The 19,595-nt window shown below is 44.2% G+C and overlaps 1 protein-coding gene across 4 annotated transcripts in view; it reads right to left on the reverse strand.

Annotated features, from left to right (window-relative positions):
* Nucleotides 1-50: 50 nt before the first annotated feature.
* Nucleotides 51-19,595, reverse strand: part of AURKC (aurora kinase C) — a 40,450-nt gene continuing 20,905 nt past the window's right edge. The window contains exons 1-7 of one of the 4 annotated variants that reach the window (XM_059904476.1): nt 3,514-3,772; nt 3,358-3,394; nt 2,925-3,116; nt 2,376-2,514; nt 1,809-1,957; nt 515-689; nt 51-348 (exon numbers count right to left, since the gene is read on the reverse strand). In XM_059904476.1, coding sequence (XP_059760459.1) covers nt 178-348; nt 515-689; nt 1,809-1,957; nt 2,376-2,514; nt 2,925-3,116; nt 3,358-3,394; nt 3,514-3,541 — 891 coding nt within the window. In that variant the 5' untranslated portion in view covers nt 3,542-3,772 and the 3' untranslated portion in view covers nt 51-177. Of the gene's footprint in view, nt 349-514; nt 690-1,808; nt 1,958-2,375; nt 2,515-2,924; nt 3,117-3,357; nt 3,398-3,513; nt 3,773-16,765; nt 18,984-19,595 lie in introns of those variants that run through there. The other 3 variants (XM_059904475.1, XM_059904474.1, XM_059904473.1) reach the window with 3 other exon arrangements.

The raw sequence follows: 19,595 nt of genomic DNA on the forward strand, positions 1-19,595 counted from the left end.
TAAAGATTCTACTCAATCACACACCAACTCATGCAACTATAAAGACCAGGTACAAACTGATTCAGCTTTTATTAATTAGCAAGATGCATCTTAAAAGAGAAGAAACAAAAGACAGAGTAGCTACCAGAGCCAGGGGTGCTCCATGAGCAATCACAAAGGATTAGGGGTATACAGGGCTCAGGAAACCATTTGAGCAGATGGGGGCAGCACCCTCCGAGAGTGGGCCCGGACCCATGGGTGCTCCAAGATCTGGACCAAGGGCAACCGCTCCGAGGGCTGGTATCTGAGAAGCTTGGAGATCAAGTCCTGAGCCCCCAAAGGCATTGATGGGGGAAACCTTACATCTACCTGATGAGGCCAGAGAAGAAAGGGAAGTATGGTTAATTTCCTTGGTCCATTCAAGGCACTGTTCGGGATCTTAGCAGACAATCTTTGTGTGTGCCCTGGGCTCCGCAGGCCCACCAGCCCCCACTGACTAGCGCTCGCATGAATGCCCAGAGTGTGGCCTTCCCACCTTGAGGATGCGTCTGTAGGTCTCATTATGGGAGGGGCTCTCAAAGGGCGGATTTCCCACCAGCAGCTCGTAGCAGAGCACCCCAATGCACCATAGATCCACCTTCTCATTGTATGTTCTCCCCTCAATCATTTCTGGGGGCAAGTAGTCCAGTGTCCCACACATTGTCCTTCTCCTAGAGGGCAGAGAAAGGAGCACTAAGCAGAGGATCAGTACAAGGGAAACTCCTTCCCCAGCTTTCAATGAGACAGGAGACCCTAGGAAGTCCTGGCAGCTCTCTCCCAGGCACAGGAATTTGGAAACACCAAATTTTAATACAGATCAAGCTTTGAAGAAGGCAAGTACTGGGATCCACCAACTCCATATTTTAGAACTTTTTTTTTTTTTTTGGAGGTGCTGCACGTCATGCCAGATCTTAGTTCCCCAACCAGGGATCAAACCCGTGCCCCCTGCAGTGGAAGCACAGAGTCTTAACCACTGGACCACCGGGAAGTCCCTCCATATTTTAGAATTCTTCATACAATTATTTAGCTCACGATCCAGGATATTTTCACAAGGAAGATTTGGAACAAACTGATGGTACAACAAGAGGGACGAAGTAAATTAATTATGGTTTATTCATACAGTAAAATTCCTGGAATTATGGAGCAATGGTTCTTAATTTATTTACATGGAAAGTTATTGGTAAAGTTATATGTTAACAGAGATTAATCTCTGTTAAATGGTTGAACCACATTCTTTCAGTCTACAAATACACATTAAATATAGGCATTTGAAAAAAAGGTAGTATTTAAATACAAACCTAGGCTTGTATCTGGATCTTACGTGTGAAATAAATCAAACTGGGGCTTCCCTGGTGGCGCAGTGGTTGGGAGTCTGCCTGCCAATGCAGGGCATACGGGTTCGAGCCCTGGTCCGGGAAGATCCCACATGCCGCAGAGCAGCTGGGCCCATGAGCCACAATTACTGAGCCTGCGCGTCTGGAGCCTGTGCTCCGCAACAAGAGAGGCTGCGATAGTGAGAGGCCCGTGCACCGCGATGAAGAGTGGCCCCCGCTTGCCGCAACTAGAGAAAGCCCTCGCACAGAAACGAAGACCCAACACAGCCATAAATAAATAAATAAATAAAATTTAAAAGAATAAGGCTTTAAAAAAAAAAAAAAAGAGTAAAAAAAAAAAAAAAGTAAATACCTTGTCACTTAAAAAAATAAATAAATAAATAAATAAATAAATAAATAAATAAATCAAACTGGATCATTCTTAACTGGCACCCAGGGTGCCACCACCTGACCTACCTTAGAGAGGGGGTGTGCACAGACCAGCCAAAGTCTGCAATCTTCACCTCACCCCTGAACCCCAGCAGCAGGTTCTCTGGCTTAATATCCCTATGAATCACCTTCTTTTCATGGCAGTAGGTCAGAGCATCTGCCAACTCCTCCATTACCTGTGTGAGCAAAGAAAAAGCAGTCTGGAAATGGAGCTGGCCATGGGATGATTATTGCTGTGATTTCCCATCTGGAGCCCCCCAAAAATCTCTTGCTTCCTATTTCTAAGTCAGTTCCACTCATTTATTCAGTGAACTCCCGTAGAGCCTTTCATGTTTCTTTCCACTTAGCGCACTTAGATTCTGTTGCTTACAACCAAAGAATCCAAACTTACACACACAATTTATTAATATTCTGGGGGTAATTAGGGTATCCAAATGTGAAGTTGCAGGGTATAAGAGTCATTATATAAAATTTATAGATTGAAATTCAGAAATAAAGAAAAAAGCAATCTGGATATTCATGACCGCCACAAGCAGTGACCCCCATCAGTCCATAGTAAACTCATGAACCCGAGCCCTCAGCCTCCCACCTCACCGTGGCTGTACGCTGTTCGTCTAATGTGTGGCTCTTTTGCAGCTCCTTGTAGAGCTCACCCCTTGGAGCATATTCTAGAATCAGGTACATCCGGCGTGCATCATGGAAGTAGTTGTACAGGCGTAGGATATTGGGGTGTCTGCGCAACAGAAGGAGGAAGTGTCAGGACTCCTCCCTGAGGCCCAATTCATGATGCTATTACAAGTGACTGGTCACACAAGGGGCAAATTGTGCTGGGACCAGAATAGTAACAGCATGATCTGGAAGTTTGTGAGGGGAAAATGAAACAGGCATCAAGAGTCTGATGTCTGACACAGGGAGCTTTACATGGTGTAACTGGAATGAACTGCAGAGAAAAAAAATCTTCGTAAAGCAATTATACTCCAATAAGGATGTTTTAAAAAAAAATCTTCGAGGTGAGAGCAAAGGGCTTATTTGGGGGTAGTATTGGGGGAAATGCTGAGTTCAGATGTCGGAGATGGAAGAGGAAACAGGAACAAGAGAAAAAAAGAACTGGTAACAGGAATCTCATACAGAGACTGTCCTTACTGTAGATGTGCCTGGATTTCAATTTCTCTGCGCAGCTGGTGTTCCAGTCCTTCCTTCTCTATCTGGGACTTGAAGAGGACTTTCAGGGCCACAATGAAATGGCTTTCCTTGAGCCGAGCCAGGTACACATTCCCAAATTTTCCCTTGCCGAGAGGACGCCCGATTTCAAAGTCATCAATTGTGAGGCGCCGCCTGATAGGAGAGAAGGAAAAGAGCCTCCGTTTCGGAGGTGGGTGGAGAGTCAGAGAAACTTCATGCTCGCCTTCCTCTTTCACTTTACCCTCCCTGGGCCCCTTTCCCTTCTCAAGGGCCCTGTCAGAGTGTTTGGTCAATAACTGTCAGTCCCACGAGGCAACCTTCACACGTGGAGCTTGCTCTTCATCCCTCGGTCCCACTCCCCTTCCTTTTTCAGATACAAAACAAAGGCGCTCACATGGTTGGGACGCTGGGCATCGTTTGACCTGCTACAGCTACTGAAAAAAGAAAAGAGACGTCAATACTTTCTTCTGTGCACACCCACCCCCAACAACTGACACCAGGCCTTTCTTCTAAACCCTCTTTCCCTGGTCCTGGTACTTATCCCTTTCACCTGCGGGCTGAACACCGCCCGACTTCATCTCAGCTTTCGGGTGGCTCACTAGACGAGATGGTGGTGAGGAGGACGCCTTCCTGAGCCCTGCGGAGCTGGGTGTCCAGGAAGGAGGTAGCCCTCAGGCTGGGGCTCTTCCAGTCCCGACCTGCTCCCACGCAGCCTCGGGGCAGTCACTGGGCGGACGCCGCCTGCGGGTTGCGCTGAGGCTCACCTGCGCTCGTACCCACCACTGAATTAGAGAAGATCCTGAACAACGCGAGCCAGGCCCTTTATACTAAGTGCTCTGGCCCCATTGGCTGAGTGGGTAGTTCCTGGTTGACTCCCACTGGTTGAAATGTCTGAGGCTTAGGCAGCGTGCCCAATAGAAGAGATAGGAATGAGAGCTTCCGCCCGTGGTTGGGGGGCGGGACTGAAGGCGCTGGGCCAATGAGAGGGCAGGGCGCGGAGACAGGAAGGCGGGAGCCGGGGCAGAAAGACACGAGAGGAGGGAGCGCCAGAAACCGGAAGGGGAGAGAGGGTGGAGGGGTGAGGAGAGCCTGTAATGCAAAAAGCCTGAATGAGTGAGCAAACATATAAATCCGTGACTGAGTGACTGCTTTAACGAACTCAGTGACGTGACGCAGGTGTGACTGAATATAAACCAACCGCAGGAAGCTGCCGGGGTACGTTGTGCAGTTGGCAAACTCCAGAACCACGTGCAGCCCAACTGGCCCCAGCTTGAAGGGCGTGTCCTATTCAGGCCGCTCCCCAGGGTCCTCCTCAGTCACTCGCTTATGTGAGGGTCACCACTGTGGAGCTCCCCGAAATTTGTGCCTCTGTCCCCCAATATCCTGTGGCTTGTGTGCCCTCCCCCAATACACCTGCCTCCCCCAGCCCAGGACTGCCCGGGCCATTTGGAGTGGTGGCACGGACCACAGCTGCATTCCGCCCTCCTGTCTCAGGTACTTACTACAGCACAGCTGATCCTTGAACAAGGGGGCTGGGGGGGGGGTTGGTATTTAAGGGCGCTGACCTTCAGCATATAGCTTATGGTTGGCCCTCAGTGTTACCACCAGGGTTCTTGGACTCCCTAATCAATAGAAATTGATAAGAGGCCTGAGGAGAAATTCAGGTAAGGCTTTATTGGGACTCCTGCAGCAGGAGGGAGAAAACAAGTAGCAGGTTCCCTGGCTCGCTCCCTGAAGGGAGGCAGGCTGGGCCCGTAAATGCGGTGAGCCCAGGGGTGGGGCTGGAGGGGTGGCTTAGGTAATCTGCCCACCCCCTTGGTGGTGCTGTGTGCAGGGGGCATGCACAGTACCCTGTTTTTGCTCCCAGTACCCTGTTTTTGCTCCTGGTACCCTGCTTCTGTTCCCAGCTCCTCAGAAGTGGCAGTTGGGTTTTTGGTCTTTTTGTATCTTGTTGCTCATAATTTGCCCCAAATGCACATGCATGCAGTTATTTTTAGTCCCTTATAGTTTGTATTTTGTTACTGGAGGAGATGTTTGTCCAGGTGCAAGCACTGCAGCAAAGGGTCCCACGTCCCAGCCTGTCTTATCAGTATTTGAGATTCCTCCATATCTGTGGGTCTGCATCCAGGGAGGGGTTCAACCAACCCCAAATGATGCAGTGCTATAGCATTTACTATTGAAAAAAACCTGCCTTAAGTGGACCTAGGCAGTTCAACCCCTGTTGTTCAAGGGTCAAGTGTATTTGTTGGACCCAGTAATCAGTTTGCATTTTGGGTCTCAAATAGTAAAATCATCCCCCATATTTATTTGTTTGGCATACACAGAAATTTCAAAAACATTTGCAATTGAATTCTTTTAGACAGGTAATAGGGTGAATTGGTGGGGAAATTTAAAAAGGAAAAAATCTCCTCCCAACCCAGAAAAACCTCTCCAAAAAGATAGTAGAGAAATAAAATAGTTTAATATTGTATAAGCATTAAACCAGAATGTGATGCACAGCACAGTTGCTAAGAGATTGCAAAGAATAAAACTCACCCTTTCATATAGCCAAACAGACACAACCCATTACATACATTTTCAAACAAACAATAATTAGTTCTCAAGTACTGACAGCACCATTTGTTACACATAGTTCATCCTAAATTTACCTGGTAATTGGGGTGACTATCTGCTGTTACATTGGCTTTCTAGAAGGGAAAACTAACTTCTCAATTCTTTATGACAGGGGAAGTTTTGCTACTTGGAGCAAGGTGCCTGTCAAAGTTAGGCTCCTACCCTCCCACAGAAGCTGGGATGTAGGGATGCTATCTCCTTTGATGTCTTCATTTCAAAGAGATGGATTCCTAGGTCTTTGAGAAAGACATTCCTGGGTTCGGAGTGTATTGGGGTGTTTGTGGAAAAGCAAGGCTAGTGTGGCTAAGAGCTGCATCTTCAGGGGTTAGAGTGGTACGAGGTAAGTTGGAGAGATAAAGGGAGGCAAATTGTGTAGAACTTTGTCAGCCATAGTAATGAGGTTCTAATATGCACCTGAACGTGTTCTAAAATGTACCTGTGGGGGACTTCCCTGGTGGTCCAGTGGTTAGGACTCTGCGCTTTCATTGCTGAGGGCCTGGGTTCAATCCCTGGCTGGGGAACTAAGATCCCACAAGCCATGCAGTGTGGCAAAAAGAAAGAAAAAAATAAGGACTTGCCCTTGACCAGCTCCAGGAAGACCACTTCTGAGTCCTTGGAATATCTTGACTAGTGAGAGTGATTTTTATGCTTACACCTGTAGGTCCCACTGTATTATTATGACCAGATAATTCATGCTAACAATGTGACTCATGATGAAGGGTGGGCTTTGTATTGCCTGAGGCAGCACTACATCTTTGCCTTCTGTGGATCCTGAGTATCCATGGTAGGTCACTTAGGCGCTGCGAGCCTCAGTAAAGGAATCTGTGGACTCTGAAGCTTGGGTGACCTTCCCTTGTTGGCGATAACTGAACATGTTGTCCCACATCTTTGCTGAAAAGTTGAGTCCCTGTGAACTGCACAGGGAGGGATCACCTGGAAGGGGTGCTTGGTTTCTCCCGGACTTTATTACACGTGCCTTTTCCCTTTGGTGATCTTGGTCTGTGTCTTTTTGTTGTAATAAACTGTCATCATGAGTATCACAGCTCTTCTGAGTCTAGTGAATTCTCCTAGCAAACCACCCAGCCTGAAGGTGGTCTTGGGCAGCGAAGAACCATGAAAGTTTCCCTGAAAAAGAAAAGTTATGACCTAGATGGGTATTCTGGTAAAGGCTTCCCTAGGGAAGTGCTATTTGAGGTGAGATGTGAAGGATAAGCACTCACTCACTAGCCAAAGTGGGTAAGGAAGAGCCCTACAGCAGGTGGGGAAATGAAAAGAAACGGAAACAGGAAGTGAAGAGAGAAGAGCAGTCAGACATGTGCAAGAGAAAAGGCAGTAAATTAGGCACATCCCTTACCAGGTAAGGCCCCATGGACGGGCTATGTTAAGGATTCGGTTTTTATCCCAAGAGTTAAGGGAAGTCATGAAACACTTTAAGGGTGTGTGTGTTGGGCAGGTAGCAGGGAGTGAAATGCATCATCTAATCTGAGTTGCATCTCTGGTTTCACTGTGGAGAATGGATTGGAGAGGAAACATGGGTAAAACAAGACCTAATTACTAAACAGAATTAGAGGTGATAGATGATGGTATTATGGTCTAGGAAGGAAGTGGTGGATTACAGAGAAGAGAATAGACTTGAGAGGCATTAAAGAGGCAAAACTGGCAGCTTTGCATGTGGGGGATGAGGAAAACAGAGGTAACCAGGCTGAGTAAGGGAGGTTTTTTTCTTGGCCATGCTGCATGGCATGTGGAATCTTAGTTCCTCAACCAGGGATCAAACCTGTGCCCTCTGCAGTGGAAACCTGGAGTCTTAACCACTGGCCCGCCAGGGAAGTCCCCTGGGATTTCTATCCTCGGTAACCAAACAGTGCCATGTAGTGTAGAGGCAAGACTAAAAGTGGATCAGGAGCTTCCCTGGTGACGCAGTGGTTAAGAATCCGCTTGCCAATGCAGGGGACACGGGTTCGAGCCCTGGTCCGGGAAGATCCCACATGCCACCGAGCAACTAAGCCCGTGTGCCACAACTACTGAGCCTGCGCTCTAGAGCCCGCAAGCCACAACTACTGAAGCCCGCATGCCTAGAGCCTGTGTTCCACAGGAAGAGAAGCCACCGCAATGAGAAGCCCACGCACCGCAACGAAGAGTAGCCCCCGCTCGCTGCAACTAGAGCAAGCCCACGCGCAGCAACAAAGACCCAACGCAGCCAAAAATAAATTTTAAAACTTAATATTTGATAAAAAATTTTAAAAAAGACATGGCCTTATCTCATTCTTTAAAATAAAAGTGGATCAGAATCAGGGAGAAGTGGGAGCCATTTTAGGAATCTTTAAAAAGTGGAGAATGAGACATCTTTGAAACATCCAAGTGGGGACAGTAAGAAGACAATCAGGGGTTCAGGTCTAGAGCTCCAATAAGTCAGGACTGGGAAAATAAATTTCAATTTGTTCAAAGTAAAGAAGATAACTGAAGCCAAGGGTGCAGATGAAGCCTTGGAAGAGACCACAGAGTGAGAAAAAGGCCTGTGAAAAGTATTTAGAAATTTCAAAACTGAACGGGTGACTAGAAGTGGATGAGTTAGCAAGTTAGAAAAAAAGAAAGAGGGAGAGAGAAACCCAGGAGAGTGATGTTACAGAACCAAAGAAAAAGAGTATTTCAAGAATGGAGTGGTCAACGGGGTCAAGTTCGGTCTCAAGAAAGACAAGGGCTTAAATTTTATAAACATGGGAGTCACCACCGACCTTGGCCAGAGTGGGGTAGAGGGTGGGACTGTAGCAAGGAGGTTCACAAGGTAGGGAGGCTTGGGAAGTGGAGAAAAATAGAGGAAGAGGTAATGGTGAAGTGCAATAATCGCAAGGAAAGGAAAATAGGTCCAAGGGGACTCCTCAGTTAAAGGGAGAGGGAGGAATAAAGAAGTGAGATGTGGGACAGAGAGTGGTGCCTGACACTCAAGGCAATGTGTGAGGACAAATCAGAAAGGGTGAAGGACAAAAGAACAGGCAGATGAGAAACAGGCTTTAGGCAGCTGAGATCACAGGCACGGCAAACGTTGGGCAGACTCTATGATGGGGAAAATGTTGACGATTGCTTAAGTGTGATTCCAGGTTTCAAGGAGAGAGAAAGTGAGAAGAGAGCACATCAAATGTGTACGAAGATTTATACCTAAAACCAAGAGCATGAAATGGAACTAGAATGAGCAATAATAAGCAGAGAGGTTGAAAGATGACGTGGCTACAGATGCCATAAGGGACAAGGGAGGAAAGTGGTGAGGATGCCTATTAACCAGAAGGTGATCAAGAAAACAAATGACGTAGCAGGACTCGGGAGACAGCACACAGAAAGGCGTTTCTTCCTCCACGTCTCAGCAAGTTGGAGAAATCATACAGGGAGACTATCTGAATTTGTCATTAATGAATTTGTGGCCCTCAGTTAGTCACGCTTGGTCATTGTCTGAAGTGTGTGACTTTGAGAAGGGAATCTGGAACCATCTTTCTAAAAGACAAACACCAGGGGGGGAGGTAAGTGGCATCTTACTAACACCTTGGCCTGTCGAATACCTGCTTTCTACTTGCTCACCTGGGCAGCCTCTCCTTGGCGTTGTTCTTTCCTCTGTCCATGACTCTCCACACCGTTCCAATTTAAAGACTGCATCCGGCTGGGTGCACTGACACCCTGCTTTCTGGAAATGCCTGATTTGCTTTTATTCCTAGTATTTATCCTCTCATTAACGCTTTCAGGCATTGTTTTAAAATGTAGGATTTAGTATCCTGATATGAGGCCAACAGATGATTACCGTTGAAGAAATACAGTTCTGTAAGATGAGGTCACGCCATGCTCCACAGGGTCACATGGGGATGCACTAGAGTGGAGTCAGAGGCAAAAGGATGGAGGCGGAAGTGTAGGCAAAGATTGTGTTGTCATTTTCACTGGGAGCATTGGGCCAGGTGAAGCCAGCAGGCTAAGTAGGTTTAGGATTAGCTAGTTGGGATAATTTCAGCACAGTTCAGAGTGCAGGGGCTGTCCTTAGTTTCCTGGGATCTAGGGAAGGGTCTTGAAGCATGAGAACTTGATAAAGGCAGTAGTTGTGGGGTCTGGGCTCTGGAATGGTTGGTTTGTATTTGAAAGGCACACCCAGTGGGGAAAATTATCTGGAGGAATCAGCTAGCTCTAGGAGGCAGTCTCTACAGGATCAGCAAGGTCCCAAATGTTAGAACTTCAGAATAAAAGCACATACTTTAACACATGGATATCCGAAACAAAGGGAAGGAGAGTGGCCAGGAATTTTCTAAAAAGTCTTCCAGCAGTTAAGAACCAGGTCAGGAAGTACGAACAAGAAGTCAGACCACAGGGCCCATGGCACTGATACTGCTCTGAGGGAGGCAAAGTTGCCCATTTACCATTTAGACCTTTAACTGTGAGGTGTGTAACCTACCTGTGAGCAGATTACAAATCTTTAACCCTAAACTCTTAAGGATGACGTCATTGAGCACTCCAGAGCCGCTCCCCCCCCACCCCCACCCCATCCCACAACTGAGACAGGAAAGGTCATCTGCAGGCCAGAGTGTGAGTACAAAGGGGAGAGGCACATACTCCCAGAGACCAGATTCCTGTAGGGGTCCAGCAAGGGCCCTCCCCGCTGGAGCCACCGGCTCCCACTCTCCCCAAGTGAAACTCACACATAGATCATGAACGCGACTAAGCCTGAAACGAAGTCTTTAATTAAATCTTGTCAGGTGCATTGAATGATGCACATATTCCTTATTTCTTTGTTGAAGACAGAGGCAAACAGCATCAATAGTAGGAACAGAGAGAGAAGAAATTGACTTACGTGATATAGGAACACACAGCATTGATCTGGCATTTACATCTTTATAGATAAGGGTAAGCAAGCAGTGGGTGTATTTGCAAGTCAGACCACTTGAAGCCATGTATCTGTATATATATATATACACACAGAAATACATATATATTAGGTCTATACACATTTATATACATATATATGGCCTCAAGTGGTGTACATACATACACACACATATACATACATATATTAATATTGGGAAGAGATAAGGTCCTTTGTCACCATACTGCCTCTGTACTTTGTCATCACTAAATTAAATCCTGGCTAGTTTGTTAAGTTCTACTTTGGCTGATTTTTTTTTTTTTTTTTTTTTTAACAATTTCACCTCAGAGTTGACTCACTTTTTGTTGTAGGAAACTGTATTTGCTTAATGTTCGTTACAGAAGTCTGAATTAATCGGCATCTTAGTACCATTTAAGTCACTATGAAGACATAACACAGCAGGCCTGAGACTGCTCGTCTCTTGAGCTTGCAAGGTTCACCTCTGCAAGGGCTGGGGTTTGGGACCTTCGATTTCGGGAGATTTCCCATTATTCCCACAAATGACGAGTGGCTCAGTGTGCCCAAGTTTTTTTGTTTACCTGTGTGGCTTAATGCCGAAGATCGATCTATCCTTCTAGAGGTCTAGAATTTGGTATGTGCTAGAGTGTCCCCAAGAAACCCTGGGCACTGGGTCTCTAAGTAGCTTCCCCAGTAGACATTTCAATCTATTGCTGTTAACTCCTTGATGGAGCTTAAATTAGGCCCATCCTGTTGTGACTTCCCTGAGACAGGACCATTGCAGATTGTCCCTGGTTTCCTCTGGACTTCAGTCCTTGTGCCTTTTCCCTTGGCTGAGTTTGCTTTGCACCGTTTTGGTGTAATAAAGAACAGCTGCTGAGCGTAACAATATGCTGAGTACTGTGAGTCAGCAAATCACTGAAACTGAGGGTGGTCTTTGATGACCCAAAACAATCATTCATCATGACTACGATCTGGCCATAAAAGCTTGTGTAGATTTTCTTCAAGGTCAACGTATGTTCTATACGGTGCCAACTATATACACAGCTTTGTGTAAACACTGTGAGAGAGCCAAACATTATAAATTCCCTGCTGCATGTAGCCATTCACTAGAACACACATATACTGAGTGTCTACTAGGAAAAAAAGAACAGAATGGGACAGTGGCTGCATGTGGGTGATGATGAAAAAATGGCTGCAAAGTGTGTCTGGCTTGGGCAACAAGGCAGAAGACAGTAGGATTCACGGAGAATCCAGGCACCTTAAACACAACTCTGAACAATCTACAGGTCTCAGCTGTAAGATCTGTTCTCAGAAATTCTTGTGGATACCAGGCTTTTCATTTCTCCAGTTAATTTAGGATTTCTATCCCAACATCAAGATAAACCACCAGAGAACCATGACTTTGGACTATACAGTTTGGCCTGTTTTCTCAGAGTCCTTCTTTGGCATTATAAGTTAGGCAAAAATACAGAAGATGTATAAAAGAACCAAATGGAAATCAAACAACTGGAAAATTCAAAAACCAAAATGAAAACTCACTGGGTGAGCTCAATAGTAGATTATATACGAGACAGAAAGAAACCAGTGAGCTCAAAGAGACATCAATGGAAATTAATCAATGTGAGAAACAGAGAAAAACAGACTGGTGGAAACAAAATGATGGGAGCCTGAGGGTCCTATGGAACAAGAATGTGAGAATTATCATTCACGTTACTGGAGTCCCTGAGAGGAGAAAAAGCGTGGGGTTGAAAAAATATTTGAAAAATAACTAAAAATCTCCCAAATTTGGCAAAGGGCATACACCACATGATTCAAAAAGCTGAGAAAACACCAAACAGGATAAACCCTAAAAATTCTATGCCAGGACACATCATAAACTGCTGAATATTATAATAAAAAACACTTTGAAAGCACTTGACGGAAAGGATGCCTTTCAAATAGAGGAACAATGGGTTGAAAGGCAGCTTTCTCATCTGAAACCATGCTGGAAAAAAGGAGATGGACAGAAGAAAAAACAGACATGTTTTCTTTTGTCCTAAAAGAACTGTGGACCCCAAGTCTTATGTCCCACAAAAATATCCTTCAGGAATGGAAGTGAACATGAAGACATTTCTAGATGAAGAAAGAAAAAACATTTGTTAACAGCAGACATACCCTAGAAAAAAGGCCACAGGAAATTTGCCAAACAGAATGGAAATGTTAACAGAAGACTTGGGACTTCAAGAATGGAGAAACGGGCTTCCCTAGTGGCGCAGTGGTTAAGAATCTGCCTGCCAATGCAGGGCACACCGGTTCGAGCCCTGGTCTGGGAAGATCCCACATGCCGCGGAGCAATTAAGCCCGTGAGCCACAGCTACTGAGCCTGCGCGTCTGGAGCCTGTGCTCCGCAACAAGAGAGGCCGCGACGGCGAGAGGCCCGCGCACCGCGATGAGGAGTGGCCCCCGCTTGCCGCAACTGGAGAAAGCCCTCGCACAGAAACGAAGACCCAACACAGCCAAAAATAAATAAATAAATTTATAAAAAAAAAAGAATGGAGAAACAACAATGGAATGGTAAAAGTAGAGGTAAACAGACTATGCTTCTCATGAATTTTGTGGGAAAAAAAAAAAAAACCAACACTTAGTTGAGGCAAAAATTACAATATCCAATATAGTTCTCAGTATACAATGAGAAAATACTTACAACAATTATATTAAGAGTAGGGAATGTAGGTGAACCTAATGGAATCAAGGTTTCTATACATCAAAGTGCTAAAATGCTGGTAACAGTCTGTGATAAGTTATGTATACATAATACGTAAAGAAAATTAAGATATATACTCAAAAACATTACAGACGTATCAAATAGAATTCTAAAAAATGTTAAAATAACCCACAGGAAACAGGGTGGGGGGAACCCAAATAATAAAAACTGGAAAACAAGAGGAATAATACAAAGGGAACACAAAAAAAAGATTAATAAAATGGTACAGTTAAGCTCTAACATATCAATAATTATTTTAAATTTAGATGATCTAAACCTACTAATTAGAAGTGGCAAAATGGATAAAAAAAAAGTATGACCCCAACTACATGCTGTCACAAGAAACTTACATCAAATATAATGATGTAGATGTTAAAAATAAAATTATGGAAAAATATAAACTACAAACATTAATAAAAGAATGCAGTAGTGACTATACTACTATCAGATAAAGTATGCTTCAAAGGCAAGAAAATGAACCCTTTTATTATGATTAAAGGGTCAATACACCAAGATGACATAGCAATCCTATATGTGTATGCACCAAACAACAGAACTTTGAAATACATGAAGCAGAAACTTATAGAACTTGTAAGGAATAGACAATTTCTCAATTATACTTCAGGACTTCATCATCCCTCTCTCTGCAACTGACAGAAATACTACACAGAAAGTCAGCAAGGATGTAAAAAATCTAAGCAATAACCGCAACCAAGGGGATTGTGCAGACATTTATAGAAAGTTCACCTAGTGACAGCAGAATACGCATTCGTTTTGAGAAGCCTTACAGAACAAGATATACCACACCCTGGGTCATAAAACAAACTTCAACAAATTTAAACAGTCAAACCAAACATGAAACAAATAAGAAATCAGTAACAAAAAGATACCAGAAAATGCTCCAAACAGTAGGAAATGAAACAATATACTTCTAAATAATACATGGGTGACAGAGGAAGTCTCTAAGGGAATCAAGGGATATTTAGAACTGAATAAATTGTAATGAAAACTTGTGGGATAAAGCTGGAACAGTCTTGAAGGAACTTTAAAATACTTAATGATCCGTTAGAAAAGAAAAAAAAAGTTTCAGATCAATAATCTCAGCACCCCTCAAAAAATAAAAAGAGCACAATACAACCAAAGCAAAGTAGAAGATACGGTATCATAAAGATCCGAAATCAGTGAAATTAAGAACAGAAAGGTAAAGGGACTTCCCTGGCAGGCCAGTGGTTAAGACTCTGTGCTCTCAATGCAGGGGGCAAAGGTTCAATCCCTGGTCGGGGAACTAAGATCCTACATGCTGCATGGTGCGACCAAAAAAAAAAACCCAACAAACAAAAAAACACCCAGAAAGGCAATAGAGAAAAATCAATAAAGTGCTGGTTCTTCAAAATGATCAGTAAAACTGGTAAATGTCTAAGATTGACAATGATTAAAAAGAGAGGTGACATATTTCCAAAATCAGGAATAAAATGGGATATAAGTACAGACCCTGTTGCCATTAAAAAGATAGTAAGGGAATACTCCCAACAAGTCTCCAAATAAGAAAAGTTAGATAAAACGAAACATTTCCTTGAAGAGGACCAACTATCCAATTTATCCAATATGAAAACAGATACTCTGAATAGTTCCATACTTATCAAATAAAATAATATGTAACTAAAAAGTATCCAGAAAATCTCCAGGCTCAAATGGTTCACTGGAGGATGTTATGAAACATTAAAACAACAATTAAAAACAATTACACAGGGGATTCCCTGGAGGCGCAGTGGTTGAGAATCTGCCTGCTAATGCAGGGGACACAGATTCAAGCCCTGGTCTGGGAAGATCCCACATGCCGCAGAGCAACTGGGCCCGTGAGCCACAGCTAGTGAGCCTGCGCGTCTGGAGCCTGTGCCCTGCAACGGGAGGGGCCACGATAGTGAAAGGCCCGCGCACCGCGATGAAGAGTGGCCCCTGCTTGCCGCAACTAGAGAAAGCCCTCGCACGAAACGAAGACCCAACACAGCCAAAAATAAATAAATAAATAAATAAAGTAGCTATTAAAAAAAAAGGTCAAGCTCTATACATTTTAAACAAAAAAAATCAATTACACACTGTCTTCCTAAAAAATAGAACTTGGGAAGCCACTACCACCTCAACACCAAAACCAGACAATGGCAGTAATTAAAAACAAGCAAACAAAGAATGACAACTACATATCATCAATCAAGAGATTATAGGAAAACCTGCTCAAAAAAATATAATCAAATGGAATGTTTCAATATATATTAAAAAATTTATACTCCACAACCAAGTGGGGTTTATTCCAAAGATGCAAGGCTGGTTCAATATTCAAAACTCAATGTAATACACTATACCAATAGGCTAAAGAAGAAAAACCAGATGATCACATTAACTGATGGAGCTAAAGCATCTGACAAAATCCAACACTCATTCATGACAACAAAAATCTCAGCAAATTAACAGAGGGAAACTTTCTAGACTTGATAGGAAAACTCTATGGAAAAAAAAAACTTACAACTAACATTGTACTTGATGAAAAACTGACCGTTTTCCCCCTAATATCAGAAACCAGTCAAGGATGTCCTCTCTTACTACTCTTACTCAACATCATACTGGGAGTCCTAGCTAAGTGCATAAGAAAAGGAAATAATACGTATACAAATAGGAAGAAAGAAAACTATTTGCAGGGGCTTCCCTGGTGGCGCAGTGGTTCAGAGTCTGCCTGCCAATGCAGGGGACGTGGGTTCGAGCCCTGGTCCGGGAAGATCCCACATGCCACGGAGCAATTGGGCCCGTGAGCCACAACTACTGAGCCTGCGTGTCTGGAGCCTGTGCTCCGCAACAAGAGAGGCCCGCGCACCGCGATGAAGAGTGGCCCCCGCTCGCCGCAACTGGAGAAAGCCCTCGCACAGAAACGAAGACCCAACACAGCCAAAAATAAATAATTAAAAAATTAAAAAAAAAAAAAAAAAAAACTATTTGCAGTTGACAGTTCTATGCAGAAAATACCAAGGATTCTATCCAAAGAAATGTCTAGAAATAACTGAGTTCAGCCAAGGCTGCAAGGTACTAAACTACCACCCCCCAGAACAATTATCTTTCTGTATACTACTAAAGATCATGTGGAAATGAAAGTTTAAAACAATGCCAATAGGGAATTCCCTGGCAGTCCAGTGGTCAGGACTCCTCGCTTTCACTGTAGGGGGCCTGGGTTTGATCCCTGGTGGGAGAACTAAGATCCCACAAGCCCTGAGGCCAAAAAAAAAAAGCCATTTACAAATCACTAAAAAAAAAAAAAAAAACAACAACCTAGACATAAATCCTAACAAAAATGTACAGAACCTATATTGTTCAATATTATAAAATGGTAATGAAATATCAAGAATTACTTAGATACATGAAATGCCATACCATGTACTGTGTTCATGGTGTTGCTTTTAAACAAACTGCTCTACAGGTTTAAATCAATTTCTATAAATACATGAGCAAGGTTTTTTTGCATCCTAAGATTTATATGGAAAGTCCAAGGAACTAGGAAAGCTAAGTTAATTTAAATAATGAAAGAAAGTATTCACTTTACCCAATTTTAAGATTTACCATATAGCTACAGAAATTAAGTAAACAGATTGAATCAATAAAAAGTCTGAACGTCTGGTGTTCAAAACCACCAAAAGAACCATTTGTTTTTTTTAAAAAACCAAAGCCTGAAACAGTCTTAACTGGTGCAATAAAACGTGCCCGTGTGTCATGTGTATCTTTATCTATTTAAATACCTGTCCTCAAGTGTCTAACTCTCCCAATACTGGACAGCAATGAATGTATATATAAGACACATAAAGGGTCAAGGCCCTTTGCCTGTGAAATAACATTCCCCTCACCCCAAGTAAACTAAGGGATCCATGACAAAGTGCCATAACCTTGACAGAGAAGTCTCAAAGAAACTGTGTTTGCATTTCATTTTTTCATCTAAGTTTCCACCTTCTTTTTATAAAAATTCCTGAGATAACACTGCAGTGTAAACTAAGGGAAAAACGTAGCTAAAGTTTTCCTTAGTGCACAATAAACACTGGTCTCTCCCTCACAGATGAACTCTCAGATGTAGAGTAAGGCTCTAGGCTGGGTCAATTTCTACAATGCGTCTTTACACAACTACTGATGATCCGTGACAGGTTTTCTCACAGAGAAGATACTTGTGGGGTTTCTCTTTGGTATGTACGATCAGATGTTATGGTAGGTGTTTTCTCCTGCAAAAGATTTTCCTCGGTGTTTACATTCAAAAAGTCTTTCCCCAACAGGAGTTCTCGGAGGGTGACTGAGGTTTGCCCACTGGTGAAGGTTCTTCCCACATCTGTCACACTGACAGGGTTTCTCCCAGTATGAATCCTTTGATGCTGAGTGAGGGATGAGCTACGACTGAAGGCCTTTCCACATTCACTGCACTTATAAGGCTTCTCTCCAGTGTGGATGATGGCATGTCGAATGAGGTTTGTGCTCCAGCAAAAGGACTTCCCACACTCCAAGCATTCATAGGGCTTCTCTCCACTGTGAATCCGCTGGTGCCTCGTGAGGCCTGACCTGCGGTTGAAGGCCTTCCCACACTCTGTGCACTCAAAGGGCTTCTCCCCAGTGTGGATGCTGAAGTGCCGAATGAGGTCTTTCCTAGTGCTAAAAGCTTTCCCACATTCTTTGCACTCAAAAGGTTTCTCTCCAGTGTGGGCCCGTTTATGCAAGATAAAAGTGGAGCAGTGGGTGAAGGCCCTTCCACATTCAGTGCACACAAAAGGCTTCTCCCCAGTGTGAATCCGCTGGTGCCTCTTGAGGTATGACCTGTGGTTGAAGGCCTTCCCGCACTCGAGGCATTCAAAGGGCTTCTCCCCAGTGTGGATGACGTAGTGGTGAATGAGGGCTGCGCTCTCACAGAAGGCTTTCCCACATTCACTGCACTCATAGGGCTTCTCCCCAGTGTGAGTCTGCTGGTGCCACACGAGGTATGACTTGTGTTTAAAGACCTTGCCACATTCAAAGCACTCATACGGATTCTCACCACTGTGGACAATGTGATGTCGAAGGAATCCTGGCCTATGTCGGAAGACTTGCCCACATTCTTTGCACACGAAGGGTTTTTCCCCAGTGTGTCTCCTCTTATGTAAGACAAAATTGGAGCGGTGGGTGAAGGCCTTTCCACATTCACTGCACTTGTAAGGCTTCTCCCCAGTGTGAATCCGCTGGTGTTGTGTAAGGTATGACCTGCGGTTGAAGGCCTTCCCGCACTCTGTGCACTCATAGGGCCTCTCCCCGGTGTGGATCATGTGGTGCTGGAGGAGGTGTGTGCTCTTAATAAAGGTTTTCCCACACTCTGTGCATTCATAGGGCTTCACGCCAGAGTGAATCTTTTCATGTCCAGCAAGAAGGTGTTTCTTGTTAAAAACTTTCCCACATTCGTTGCATTTAAAGATACTTTCCTCTTCTTGAATAATGGGATCATTACCAGATCCACATGAGTCATGGTCATAGACAGCACCTCCTGGAGGGACCAGCTCCTCTACAATTCTTGAACACACACCACCAGCTGTCCCCAAACTGCCATGTTCAGGACTCATTTTCTCAGGAAGCTTCTCCCTCTGGGGGTCCATCCCTGGTCCCAAGTGTCCTTCCTGCATTTCCAACGGCCCATCCTGATCCTTGGTTTGTCCCAACTGGAAGTCCGCTGGGCCTCCTTGTATTAGTTCCTGGATAGAGGCTCCCTCAAAGAGGGTTGGCTCACAAGTGGTAGGTTCTGTGGTCTTGGGTTTTCCTTTGTCAACTGAAAGAAACCCAATAAACAAGGCCCATTAGTAATACCAACAAGGATGAAACAAAATTAGCATTTCAGTGAAAAAGATAAAGATGAAAACAGTGCCTCTGTGTCTGTTTTGCTACCTCTGAATCTCAAGATCGTAACTTCTTTCTTTCTTGGTCATTAGACTGCCGACACCTTGCAAGCCAGACCCAGTAAGAGAGTCTGCAATGGACATAACACCACAATTTCACAGGCTTGGCTGGACAGAGTAATAATGCCTCTGTGGGCTTTCAGTTTCCTTTAATCAAAGACATCCCACGTTGCTGTAAGAACACTAGGAAAAGGGAATTCCATAATGGTACAGTGGTTAGGACTCCGTGCTTTCACTGCCAGGCCCAGGTTCAATCCCTGGTAGGGGAACTACAATCCCGCAAACCAAGTGGCACGGCCCAAAAAAAAAAAGAACACTAGGAAAAGGCATCTAATGCAGCCCTGGTAAAAGACAGGAAGTGTATTAACGCAAATTCAACTATCTCCAAAGAGAAGTATGGTCCTTGCCCCAGCTCTAAGGAAGTAACCTGTAAACTGGGTATCTCCAGAGAGACAGGTGTGTCTTTGTTGTTCATGGTGAGTCCC

This window comes from Balaenoptera ricei, chromosome 19, assembly GCF_028023285.1.
Source record: "Balaenoptera ricei isolate mBalRic1 chromosome 19, mBalRic1.hap2, whole genome shotgun sequence".
Classification (NCBI taxonomy): Eukaryota; Metazoa; Chordata; class Mammalia; order Artiodactyla; family Balaenopteridae; genus Balaenoptera; species Balaenoptera ricei.